Source organism: Glycine soja, chromosome 6 (assembly GCF_004193775.1).
Source record: "Glycine soja cultivar W05 chromosome 6, ASM419377v2, whole genome shotgun sequence".
Classification (NCBI taxonomy): Eukaryota; Viridiplantae; Streptophyta; class Magnoliopsida; order Fabales; family Fabaceae; genus Glycine; species Glycine soja.
This window is the reverse complement of record NC_041007.1, coordinates 47,236,005-47,250,082: the sequence shown is the minus strand read 5'-3', so window position 1 is coordinate 47,250,082 and position 14,078 is coordinate 47,236,005. Positions and strand designations below refer to the sequence as shown.

Genomic DNA, 14,078 nt, shown 5'->3' with positions numbered 1-14,078 from the left:
AATTGTTACGAAACTGAAATTAGCAGTGAAAAATTATCAAAAAATTTAGACAATTAAGTTTTATAGCAGTTGTAAAGGATCTAAAAGTAATCACGTTAAGTGATTTTAGATAGCAAAAGATCAAAAGTGTTAAAAAATTGTAACTATAGAAACCAAACTGAGATATTTTAAACTATAAAAACTAAAAACAAAAAAAATGTTATAATTATATGGATTAAAAGGCAGTTAAACCTTAATCTAAAGTAAGAGTGTTGTTAACAAAGTCTTTTGCTTAACTCTTACGCCCTTGCCCAATAAGCAATAACAAATGAACCCAATTTTAAGCACAAATAAACTCCCAACGTTCACACACTTGACCCACTTCCTACCCAAATTAAAGGTTAGGCTAATTGAATGGCGTTGGGATACAATATGCATGTTCAATGCTATATTGATTGGTGTTTATTAAGTTATATGATGGCATGCTGAAGTCACTCATATGCTAATTTTCAATATAATAAAATAAAATTGGAAAGAAGTAGTCAGGGAATAATGACAAAAGAAAAATATTATTTTATAGTTGTTTAGGAAAACGATGAAGACCAAGACATAGTGTAATGGGAAAATTATATGTGAAAATTATAGATAAAAAAAAAAAAAAAAAAACTACTGCAATGGGTCAAGACTAAGCCAGGTAGTCATATCCTGTAAGTCTAAGGGACCGTCTATAGTGTAGCTCTAGTAGTAGCACATTTCAACTCATAGAATAGGGTTAAATTAGTATTTTAATTTTTAATTTATTATTTATATTTGATTTGATCTTTTAATTTTTTTATTCAATTTAGTCTTTTAATTTTTTAAATTGATTTAATTTGGTTCTTGATTTTAAATTATAAGAAATTATTCTTTGTGACGATTCAAAATCACCATTAAGTAGTTTTAAATTGTCACATAATACATATTTTTCAATTTTAAAAATTAGAGGACTAGATCCGAAAAAAAAAAACTAGAGAACCAAATTAAATCAGTTTTAAAAATTAAATGATCAAATTGAACATAAATAATAAATTAGAGGACCAAAATATATATTGTGTATCTTTATGCACTATATAAATTTTCATTGAGTTTACATGTATGCTTAAGTAGATGATTATAAACTTTATCTATTTTAATTTGTGATATTTATATAGATAATTTTTTTTCTATGTCGTTGATAAATTAATTTTTTTAAAAATAATGATCAAAAGTAAATTCTGTTTTCTAGAGAAAAACATTTAAAAAAGAAGATTCACATTCCAAAAAATGTCTTGAGAATTCAAATATCGAAGGAAATAGGAAGTAATGTAATAAATTTAAGGATTCTAAATATTTGTTTGAGTATATATATATATATATATATATATATATATATATATATATATATATATATAGAGAGAGAGAGAGAGAGAGAGAGTCAAATTCAAGTGTAATGCGATGATAAATTTAATAATAAGTTATAATATTCAGACTAATTTAAAAATAAATTATATTTTTTTACAACCATTTTGACATTAAATTATAAAGTTTAAGAATCAAATTATCATTAAATTATTTGTAATATTAACTTATCACACTTTTTATATATTTAGGGGTTGAATTTGAATTTTTTATCGATTAATTTATCAGTGGCTTACACTTTCAAGTACCAATTTTATTATTTATCCTTTTTATTATTAACTTTGTGTTTAAATTAGAACGTAAGTTTGAAATATTTACTAGAATATTATATATTAGATTAAATCATTTTGTGGCTCCCGTTCATTTTCAGTTGAAGTTTGGCCACCGACAATGGCGAGGAACAAAAAGTGAGCAATTATTGTAATCATGAAAAGATATCATAAAATGTATTAGTAATTTGTAACTTTGATTTGAAATTCAAGTACAGTCTTAGCAGGTGGAGAGGTTCAACTCATAATTCCAAGCTACTTAATGATGCTTGAGTTTTGACAAGGAGGAATGGACTTAAAGTGCTCAAGTACTTAATTTTTTTATGATAAATAACTTTTTTTTTTTATACTTTCTATACTAATTTGATATGTATTATGTTTTATCAGGTAAATACTTTTCAGTAGATCGTGGATTTTCAAATCGACACCAATCAATCTTTAGTTCCATTTCAAGGCGTGGGATATCGTCCACAAGATTTTGCAGACGGATAATGTCCCTCAAAATGAAAATGAATTATCCAATCTTTTTCATGCATCCTTGAGGAATGTGATTGAAAAGATATATAGTATTTTTGAATCACAGTTCACAATTTTTAAATCCACACCTCTATTAGAAAATGACACAATTGAATAAAACTAACTTATTTCTTTAGAAAATGACACAATTTAATAAAATTAACTTATTTCTTTAGTCAATGTGAAACATGTCTTTTTCTTTTATAATCAAGACCAAAAATCGGAAGGACTAGTTTACAGAAAAAAAATTAATTGAAATTCACATTATTTAATGAACTTAACTAATGTTCTATAATTATCTAAAAAAATTCAATGTTCTTATTAAGTGTAAAATCAATTATTTTTCTTATGAATGCGACAAGAGGGAGTATAAAATAATCAAAAGAAAAACTAAACTAACACTCTAACACCATACAAACATAATATTCATGAAGGATCGATGTAGACAAAATTTTAATAATTATATCAAGATTTATAACGCATCAGCAAGCTAAAATTTGTCGCAAAGAAATAAAGTAGTCTTGTAAAGGCAGCAGGAGGCATTGTGGATAAGGAACAGCTGATTTATATGCTTAATCTTAAACTGCACCAAATTAAAATATAAAGGAAGGGGGGTTTCACTCAAAATGCAAAGGAAGAGGGGTTTCAGTCAGATACCAACTCATCAAGGAGTAGGAAGAAGTAAGAATATACCAAAATTCAACTATTTTGCATAAATCCTTAACATCATATTGTCCCCCATATACTATGAATGGTACAAAATGATTTCAGATTCATCTTTTAATCTTAACATTATATTCTGCTCACCCTACCATCCGAAGTTAGACCGCAGTTTTGACTTCATATTCATCATTTAATCTTTCGAAGTTATCACGAGCAACCCCAAAGCACCAATGAGAATATACTGCAAGGAAAGATACAGTTTTAGAGCACTTCATTCTTGCTGCAACTCAATATGTATCATGCATCTTTAAAATGGTCATCTTCATAGATTGCTTTGTGCAATAGATCAGACATGACAACAGAATTATTAAGTTTCAAACCGTAAACAATCTACATCAGCTAGATGAAACAGAATATATTGGCACAGCAAACAAACCTTGATAATAGGCTTTTCAGTCATAATGATGGTCACCCAGCCTACGTATGGTAAGAACCTGCCATTGACAAATACCAGAAAACTACTTATCAACTGAAAATGCTTCATACTACAAGAAAACTTGAATGCCACACAGTTGGTATCATTGCGGGACAAAGTCAGATTAACCCTTATGTTCAAACACCCATTGGGTGTTAGAAATTGAGCACATGGTTACATACTATGCTCTTCTAGTGGCATTTAGCATGTAGCCGAAAATGCATAATGCTTTAATGTCACAGAGGCCACAAAATAGCAAGAGGGCAAACAAAGTAAGAAAAAAAAAATATTAACTTCATTTTTATAAATCAAGTTATTTATTATTTGAAACAAATCCCAAAATTCCAAACTACCCGTTATCCAATAAAGACCTAAAATTCCCAATAATAAACCAAAATCCTCTCTTATTATAGTTAGAGAATTGAAGCATATAACCCAAATACTGTAACAAACCATGAGTGGTTGCCACAACAGGTGAGTACTGGCTTAAACAAGATAGATTTAGTAAACAAGTCTACTAAAAGAAATGTTATACCCGACGGCTCTACCCATAATGTGGTGCCTTTGCAGCCAAAGTTGACCATGAGCATACAGTAGCCTGTCATCCCCATAATTGTTGTCTCCTGCCAAGGACAATAAAATAAATCAAGGGACAGCATTACATTAACATATAACCACTAACTAAAATGGAGGACCTGAAAAGTAGCATGACGAACATTTCCGTAAGTTATCTGGTCATGAAATAGACATTACCTTTTGTGAGAACATCAACCTCCCCAGTATCTTCCCTTTCATGTACCTACAAAATGATCAAGTGTTGAGACTCCAAAATAGGGCAACCATAATTTTTATAAATTCCACAAAGCCTAAACCAGTCAATATGTATGTTTCAGAAAGCCTAAAAGAATGTTAAACCAGTGAATATGTATTGTGTGTCTGAGGGATTCAGGAAGTAATCAATCATATCCATTATTAATGTGTCCAAGAGGTGCTTACCTTAATTACACGATGAACAATTGGAATCTCACGTCCCTAGATATAAAAAAAGTTACATTATGTCAATAAGGATAGGAAAGTAGTGAGCAGAAAACAAAGAAGCAGAAAATTAATAAACAAACTTATTATTCAAAATATAAAGAAGCAAGCGGATAGAAAACTTACATCAACATTAAACACAACAATCTCCCCTGCCCGAATAGGATCTTTACTCATGTGCAAGAACAAGATGTCTCCCTGGATATATATAGCATGAAAGCAAACCTTACAATTAGTAAATTATTGACACAAATGAAACAACAGAATTGAATTATGGGTATAAGAAACAGAAAAAAGACTTCCATACTATTGACATACCCGCTTGAATCCGGGTTCCATGCTTCCAGAAAGAACAACAACAACGGGAGATTCACTGCCAGTAACGCACATCAATGCCTTCCATATTATCAGTGCAGACGTAACAATCATGCCTGACAACAGCACATATAGCAAAATCAGCATACCATATACAAAGTTATCAACCAAAAACCAATTCAATTACTGTCTTCAGCATGTGCATACAAAGTATGTCAAGATACCCTATGTTGTTTGCATAATCTATTTAACATAAATCAATTTTTTTTGGTCCTCGGATGGTGTATGACTGCCTCTGGCCCAAGAAAATTTTACACGCGGAGAAAATCGAACACCGGTCTCCCACTAAATAGATGTTATGACTCATGTAAAATCAGAGGAATCTTACACCACTAAGTCAACCCAAAGGGTTATACAGTGATCCTGATAATCTATAACCAGTGATAGTAAAAAGTGAAGAAATTAATTAAAGTTCTAGACAATGATGTCCCATTATGCTTTTGTAACTGTTAAATAGAAGTTTGAGAAAAAAAACCCTAAAAAGAAGGTTAGATTGGAGAAGTTGAAAATTGAAGAAGAAGAAGAAGAAGAAGAAGAACCGAACTGACCTAGGCTCACAGCCTGGGTGAGGACCTGGCGGATCTGAAGAGATTTGATGGAATCAACAGTCTCACCGATCCAACCCATTGCTATTGCTTTTGCTTTCTTTCTGAAACTGAAAACTTCTCTCTCTCTGTCTCCAACCCAGAACCGCTGACTCAACAACTGCTGTAGTATTAGTGTATTACCGTAGCTGCGCACGCTAGCAATTAGCAAATAACTGGGCCTAGTTTCTTTTTTATCTTATTTTCTTGGGCTCAATTTCGGGCTTCTTATTTTTTCACGGGGAGTTGCATCCTACACCTCCCAATTACATTTAAAATTACTAAATTACCCTTAATGAATAACACCTCCCACCCGCGATGGCGCGTCTCACTCAAGCGATTCCCGCAACAGATTGAACCATCCCACAAGGGCAACACCTCCCATCCACCTGCAGCCTACTTGTGGTCATTGAAGGTAAGTAAGTTCCTTTTGTCTCTTTTGGCATGGGGTGGGGGTTGGGTTCCTTTTGTCTTTAAATTGTGTTTATTAACACTCATTCGCGAGTGTATGTGTGTGTGAGAGAGAGAGATCACCATATGAGTATCAAAATAATATCATACATGCATCTTATACTTATGCTAAGCTTTGGTCTATTTTTAATGATTTTCAAATTTTGCTTTTCAAAAAGAAAAAATTACCGGAACAGTTGCTCTTTTTTTTTATATATAAAAAAAAGGAACAGTTGGTTGAACGCATGAATGGTGATTGATGTTTGAAGGGCTCGGCGTGCGGAAGAAGTTGATAGGGTCAAATGGTCAACAAATACAAGTGATATCAATTATCATTCACTAGTCCCCACTTAAAAAGTGGTGGTTATCTTAAATTGTATTATCTATTTGAAATATTTCTTGTTTAATGATAAGTAATACAATTTTTTATATTTTTGAACTTTTTTTTTATTATTGATTAAAATTTATTTAAAAAAACATAAAACTATAACTGATATTTATTATAAAAAAAAGATTGACACAAGAAATTTGTTAAATAAGAAATAAAATTTATAATAATAAATAATAAATAACATTGTAGAAAAATGTATTAGAAAATGTGTTGATAATATTTCGCTTTCTTTATTGATTATATAGTATTAACTTTATTATCCGCATATATTTTAAGGAAAAGTATTTGAAATAATAATTATAAATTTTAAAAAACTTATATAGTTTGTTTATAATTTTTAAAAAAAGTATCTGTATTAATAAAAATTAATTTTGTGTAATTTATTTAAAATTATAATTTTTTATAATCTTCATAATTTTAAAAAAATCACACATTTAGCGTGCGTTTATATATATATTTACTTTTCTATTGATATTAGTCTTATTAGTCTCACGTATTCGCACACGTTACAGCATTAATAATTAATTTCTTCATATTATCGTTCTCTTCTCTCCACATCTAATTCACCAAAAGGGTATAAAGAAAATCTACTACTATTTTATTTTATTGATGACTTCTATTTTCTTGGAACTTGCAAGTCTTACACACCCTTTACGTGGGAAATTCCTAGAATCTTCGTGAGTTTATATGATCCACTAATCTTTTTATTTTTCCACACCAAACGGCTCAAAAGCCATAACTCTTTTCCATTATATAAGAGCAACAATATACTTTCTAATTCCAAGCCACCACACTAACATTTCCCTTTACTTGCTAAAACATGGTCCAAGAAAAGAAACTAGTTGACGAGGTGTCCGGTTGGCTCAAAATTTATGACGACGGTTCAGTGGACCGGACATGGTCCGGACCGGACCAATTCAAGTTCATGGCCGAACCGGCCCCTCCCCATGAACAATTCATAGACGGCGTTGCCATTCGCGACGTCGCCGTTACTCACGGTGGTGGCCAGAGTGGCCACCATGTCCGACTTTATCTGCCAGAGATAAAGCCGGAAGACAGCCAAAAACTACCAATTGTCCTCCATTTCCACGGCGGCGGGTTTTGCATAAGTGAACCGGACTGGTTCATGTACTACCAAGTCTACACCCGGTTCGCCCGGTCCACTCGGTCCATCGTGGTTTCCCCGTTCCTCCGCCGTGCCCCAGAGCACCGCCTCCCCGCCGCCATCGATGACGGCTTTGACACCCTCCTCTGGCTCCAAACCGTGGCCCGGTCCGGTTCACTCGAGCCGTGGCTCGAGCAACACGGTGACTTCAACCGGGTTTTCCTCATAGGAGACAGTTCTGGCGGAAACTCGGTGCATGAGGTGGCCGCGAGGGCCGGTTCGGCGGACCTAAGCCCGGTCCGGGTCGCGGGGGCAATTCCGGTTCACCCCGGTTTTGTCCGGTCCAACCGGAGCCGGTCCGAGATGGAAATGCCACAGACACCGTTTTTAACGTTGGACATGCTGGACAAGTTCTTAGCCTTGGCGCTTCCTGTTGGGGCCACCAAGGACCACCCCTTTACGTGCCCGATGGGTGAGGCGGCACCGCCACTCGAAGGGCTGAAACTGCCTCCGGTGCTGCTATGCGTGGCGGAGATGGACTTGGTGAGGGACACGGAGATGGAGTACTATGAGGCCATGAAGAAGGCCAACAAGGATGTGGAACTTTATGTTAGCAAAGGGATGACACATAGTTTTTATCTGAATAAGATTGCTGTGGATATGGACCCCAATGTTAGTGCTCAAACCGATGCTCTCATTTCTAGGATCAAGGAGTTCATTGAGAAGCACTGAATGGATCGGTTATCCGGAGTTGCTATAGTATTCAGAGAAGCTTAATTAAGGGTTTTGATATATATAGTTTATTTGTTGCACTAATAATTAATCGAGTTTGTTTCAGCTTAAATAATAATTTTGAGTTCGAGTTTTGGTAAGTGGTTTATCATTCCTAGTCTCAGAGTTGGACGAAGAACTTTGTTTGTTGCCTACAATATTAGTAGTTCTACTGAACTAGTCGACTCAGGTAGGATAGTCTCTTTTAATGACCAGGTGTGGCCTATCCAAAAAAAATTGTTAATTTGCATGTATTGGGAGAGTGAGAAAGTTTCTTAATAATATATAGTGCCCTTAAATTTTCGGGAGTATCAGAGGATGTAAATGTGACATTTTGCTGTTGTTTTGGTGTTGAATGTTAGTTGCATGCCCATCATCAAATTAGAGTTTGGTTTTATTTGTGCTATTTTTTTTATTAATTTGGTTTTCATTGCTTCATAGTGTTAAGCACTACATTGTGTTGGTTTTGAATTATTAGTTCGTGAAAACAAGCCATCGGTGTTGTTGGGGTTTCAAATCATGTAACGTTTTTTGGACATTGAAAGGAGATCAATAACACACAGAATGATTAGGGATGACAAAAAACAGAATGATTAGGGATGACAAAAACGTTAAGAGTGCGTTTGGATGGAGGAATTTAAAATTCTGAGAAATTTTAAACATTTTGAAATTTTTTTATTTTTAAAATTTTGTGTTTGGATAAAAAAAGTTAAAACTACGAGGGTGAAAAAAATGAATGAAAAAAAAAGAAAAGATATGTTTGGTGTGCTAGTTATACATATTCCTCTACGCTCAGATCCGATCGGTGTTCCACAATCTCATACGATGTGTTTCTTGAAGAAGACTGTAAGAAGAGAATTTCAATTTCTTATCTTTTAGAAGGAAATTAAAATTCCAGATTTTTAGTTGTTTAAAATTCTGTTTTAAAATTCCAAAATTTTAAATTCTTCAAAAAAAAACATCAAAACAATGAATTCTAGATTACAGAAATCTAAATTATCTGATAAATTACTTTTCTCAGTTAAAATTCTTTATCTAAACATACTCTAATGAATATCCACGGGCAAAATCTGTAATGGATATAATTAAATAGGTACTAAAAATGGATATCTGCTACTTAGGGATACCAATATTTTAATTAACTGTTTGTTAGTTGAGAGAGGCGGATATAGTAATACTAACACGTACGGATATCCGTTACCCAAGAAATGACTAACGTACCCTCATGTGTTATATAACATGAGTTAGAGTTTGAATTTATGTTTTAAAGAGACTAATGTTATTTGAATTTATATTTTGGAATCATGCAAATGGACATGTTTTGAAAAGTCTAATTCTCATGAAATTGTTGAAAGGTTTTGGTTTCTCAATGAGAAATATAAGAATTTTTTATGATTTCAATGATATTATGTGTTGATGTCTTTTAAGGAAATGATGATTTTTTAGTTAATTATCTATTATTTTAAAAAATAAAGACTGTGGCCGTTTTTAACCACCATTTTATAAAGTTAATTATTTTAAAATGTTAATATCATTTTTGATCTATTATATTTCACTTTTGGTGCATTAAGTTTTACAAATTTTATTTTAATCTTTTATATTTTTGAAATATATTGTTTTATCATTTTTAAAAAATTACAAGTTAATAAAACACAATGTTTCTAACGAAAATAAAAAAAGGACAAAAACAATATATTTTAAAACATAAAAAATGATAATAAAACTTTTAAAACTTAACATATTAAAACAAAATAACTACGAATTATAATGAATAAAAAATCACATTAATCCAAAAAAAAAAAAAAGTATGAGATACTGGTGATATACAATATCATAAACTGCATCAAATTTTAAATGCTCATATAATAGAACTCTTAAATCGTAGATGAGGCCGGAGAGACCTCTAATATTAAAATCTGAAAACTTTCTCAAATCTAGTGTGAACATATGTTTCTTTCAGTATATAATAATACGTGCCAAGAGGCCGAAGTGTTTTTTTTTTCTTTTTTTTACAAACTATGATGCCAAGGGTCGTACATATGTTTTTTTTTTTTTTACTTGTTTTAATATTTTAACGTAAAAGTAAAATTTAAAAATTAATCGCAAGAAATCTGAAAGACTTCGGCTGTTAAATAATTTGTTAGGTGTGTAACTTTTTTATGTTAAAATTTAATTAATATCTTTCCGTGTCCTTCGTTTGAAGAGAAAAAAAATAAAAAATAATATAAGACTCATATTTTTATATTTTATTTTAATTTAAAACTCTCAACTCAATTAATTTTTTTTGTTTCTTTCCACTCGATCTACTGAATTGATATGGTTGTTGATATCAAGTTTCATTCCAATATTGATTAGTTCAACTTTTCAATGGAAAAAAACAACAGCATATGACCCCATCATCAGCAGCTATGGGCCTTCCCTGAAACATATCAAATTGGAATGGAATTTATTGCATTCACGTCTCTGTCGATATGCACGACTTAATCATTTAACTTCATAACTAATATATCATGAGCTTCACATGTACACTATCTGAATTATTATTATTTTGTCGCCAACGAAATTGTCTGTGGTCACAACAACTCTCTCCATTCATATTTTGTTTTTGCATGCATTGTGCTTCACACTCATTCTAAAGAGAGAGAAATATCACCATGAGTATTGGAATAATAATATCATTATCTTGAACTTTGGCATACTATTATTAGCTAAGCCTTCATTTTTTGCTTTGAAAAAAAGAAAATACCGTAAATAGAGTATAAATAGACTGAGCCATTTGTGAACCATTTGAAACTCAGCTCATAAAATAATGTTCATTCAAGCTGGTTAGTTTTTTTCTTAATTAAATAAATAAATTTCGAACTTAAGATTTGGTTCAATTATTTAATTGAATCAAATTCAAGCTTTATAATCTTAGATATTAATAGCCTGTGAAAAACTCATTTACTTAAATTTATAATAAAAACGTTATTATCCTGTGTTATTTATATATTCATTATGAAAATTAAAATGGAAAAATGAAAAACTTTGTTGAGTAAAAAATGTTATGATTTTATTTGATTATATATGAAAATATAATAGTACAATGTTTGAAACTTTGAATTCTACATGTCAAATATTGAATACATATTTTTATTTGTAGATCATTATATATGGTATTAAAATGTTTATTAAATACTAAATTGATAAAAAATTTAAACTAAATTCAGAAATTTTCATAAAAGTAAATAATTAAATTATAAATGAAATAAATAAGTTAAGACCAAGCTACTTAAGCTCAAACTTTCCTTAGACTTATTTAAATAAACAAGTCAAGTTTAAGTAATCATATTTTTTTCACTACAAGAAAAATTTAACCTTCGTTAACCCCTAAAATCTATAGATAAATCCCATGTGTGTAGTGGTAATTAAAAGTTTGAAGGTCTCTAGTCAGCCAAAAAAAAAGTTTGAAGGTCTCTTGCATCCGGAAGAAGTTGATAGGGTCAGAAGGACAAGTGATATCAAGTGAGTGATGCTTAGGATTCACCACTTAAAAAGTGGATGGTACTAATTGTGGTTAGTACATTTAATTTATTTAGTATATTAAATTTTGCTATCTATTTGAAATATTTCTTATTTAATTGTTTATCACAATTTTAATACATTTTTTCTAATTCATTTTCATTATTGGTTAAAATTAATTAAAAAAATATAAAATTATGACTAAGATTCAAATTTATAAATATGAAGTGAGATCCATAAAATTTTATAGTTTTTAAAATATTTTAATTAATAATAAAAATATGTTTTTAAAATATTACGTTAGAAAATGTATTAATAGTATTTTCCTTTATTGATTATTTAATGAGTTTATAAGTTTTGACTTTGTTATATATTCATTTTAATTGTAGACAACAAGAATGGATGACGATTGGGGTCCACGTAGTTGAGGTTCATGCAAGATAAGTGGTGTTAGCTAGGGTTTATATGTTTAAATTTAAATTAAACAATATAGTGCATGTTTGATTATTCTTTGTTGGAGCCTCAAACGGACATTAATTGGCCAACACATGCCCCTCCTTACTTCTTCGTTCACCCATTGGATCATTCATTGGAATACACTCTGCAGACAAATAGCAAAACAAACATGCTCATTTTGTTAAAGGACAGATAGGGTTTACCAGTGTAAACGATAGAAAAAATCACAATACAAAGCATTTACTTTAAGAAATCAAGCAGAGGTACGAGATACCAGTAGCATCTTAATTCCTTAATGAGATGAATGAAGTTATGAGGTGGGAATATTATTCATTTAATATTTAAATATACGAGAGAGGGAAAAAAGAAATATTAGTTAGATTTTATATGAATATTTAAATTACAATATAATTTTTTAAAGTAATTATGTGGTTTTTTTTTAAAAAAAATTATGGTCCTTATAATGTGTGTTTAATATTTTCCTCTTGCACATCATATATTTTCCATGTTTATTAGATTTTTTTCTTAGTTTTTTAATATGTGAAGAAATTAATAATTGTAAGGTTTTTCTTTTCCATTGTTATTACAAAATGTAACTAATCTTATATATTTTAAATCTATTTTTAATTAAAAGCTACTTTTTATATAAGGGAAAAATATAAAAGGAAATAGTTTGTTCATCATACTTATATTATTAATACATGAATGGATTTTTTTAAGAATGTTGTTAGAGTTTGATTCATATCATGAAAATGTCAAATGGAACAAATTTTATTAAAAATGGCAGAACTCATTTAAGTGATCTCTAGTTTTAAAAGGAATTAACTTCAGACTATCGGTTGGCAAATATCTTTGGTTTGCTCACAATTTCTTTTATTAATCCATGAAAAGTTCTTCATAAAATCTGGTTTACGTATCGCATTTGTAAAATCATTTTAATTTTAATTTTAATATTTTCACACTCTAATTTTTACATTTATGTTTCTTTTAATTTTTCATTAAACTTTTTTTCATCTCTAACTTCCCTCTAAAGTATATATCTAATACAAGCATTAATAGATACGGGGAAAAAAATACAAATAAGCTTGGAATCTAACATTTTCAAGTACGAAATAGATAATTTATCCACCAAGAAGGAGGAGCGTATTTTGAGAAATAATTATATGGGAGAGGAAATTTGTTGAAATAAATTTTAAAAAATCTAATAATATTTTTCGTAATAATAAAAAAGGCCTAAAGTTGATAAGGTGACTACAGAAGACACAAGTCATATCATATCAGGATCTGGCTTCATCATATGTTATTTTAATAATATATTATATTATGAAAGAGATAAGTTATAATATTATAATATGATATGATATTAGTATTTTAATATTATGACTTATTAAATGAAATGGCTGGTCATTGGTTACCACTTAAAAAGTTATTTAGATTTGTCTGGCAAAACGATAAAGTTGATGTGAGTTTACTGAATGGCAGACAAAGAACAAAAAAAAGTTGTAATACATGTGTGAGGTAGCAGAACACTGACACTCCACACACTACAGTACTAATAGTGTACCAAGACGTGGATTCAGGCAAATTTCCCCATCTGGGGTAGTTTTAGAAACTATTTCTCCAGATGGGGTCGTTTCTAAAATAATTGCAGCATGGGGCAGTTTTTTACGTGCATGGAAGACCCAAACTGGTGTCAGTGAGCAACCCGCCAGATGCAATGGCGATATGACCGTGCAGAGCCTAAGTCGCCAGTCCTAATGGCGATACGCAGAAGCAGCTGGGAACCGCCAGTCAAACTGGCGAGTTCCATGGTACAGGCTACAGGAGGCGCTTTTGCAGGGGTGCAGGAGCTTGCTTTTCAGAAAAGGGAGTTGCAACTGCCATTGACGAGTTGCCTGCAAGTTGCAACTCCCATTGGCGGGTTGCACAAGAAGAAATAGCCATCACCAATGGCGGTTTGTTGGCTATAAATACCAGTGCTCACGTTTTGAACTTGAACTCACGTTTTCAGCTCCAAATTAGAAATAAATCTTTCATTGCTCACGGCTTCAAATTAGAAATTTCTTTCTTC

General features: G+C 31.1%; 2 protein-coding genes across 2 annotated transcripts; one reads left to right on the top strand and one right to left on the bottom strand.

Moving 5' to 3' along the window:
• Positions 1 to 2,750: 2,750 nt before the first annotated feature.
• LOC114417354 (signal peptidase complex catalytic subunit SEC11A-like) lies at positions 2,751 to 5,494 on the bottom strand. Its single transcript, XM_028382522.1, has 8 exons — positions 5,298 to 5,494; positions 4,693 to 4,805; positions 4,501 to 4,572; positions 4,336 to 4,371; positions 4,093 to 4,138; positions 3,875 to 3,962; positions 3,301 to 3,358; positions 2,751 to 3,105 (listed from the first exon to the last, which is right to left on the bottom strand). Exons 1-8 carry the CDS (start codon positions 5,374 to 5,376, stop codon positions 3,055 to 3,057), a joined length of 543 nt encoding a protein of 180 aa, XP_028238323.1. The 5' UTR covers positions 5,377 to 5,494; the 3' UTR covers positions 2,751 to 3,054.
• A 1,442-nt stretch (positions 5,495 to 6,936) lies between these two features.
• LOC114417353 (probable carboxylesterase 15) lies at positions 6,937 to 8,431 on the top strand. The gene has a single exon (XM_028382521.1). The coding sequence runs from the start codon at positions 6,995 to 6,997 to the stop codon at positions 8,009 to 8,011; it is 1,017 nt and encodes a 338-aa protein (XP_028238322.1). The 5' UTR covers positions 6,937 to 6,994; the 3' UTR covers positions 8,012 to 8,431.
• Positions 8,432 to 14,078: the final 5,647 nt, after the last annotated feature.

Bases quoted from the DNA above. Each gene is read 5' to 3' on its own strand.
- LOC114417354 (XM_028382522.1), bottom strand. From the start codon at position 5,376: ATGGGTTGGATCGGTGAGACTGTTGATTCCATCAAATCTCTTCAGATC. The intron at 3,359-3,874 runs GTATAACATTTC...TGTCAATGGCAG, and splicing joins ATTATGGGTAGAGCCGTCGG to GTTCTTACCATACGTAGGCT. The intron at 3,106-3,300 runs GTTTGTTTGCTG...CTTTCCTTGCAG, and splicing joins CTGAAAAGCCTATTATCAAG to TATATTCTCATTGGTGCTTT.
- LOC114417353 (XM_028382521.1), top strand. From the start codon at position 6,995: ATGGTCCAAGAAAAGAAACTAGTTGACGAGGTGTCCGGTTGGCTCAAA.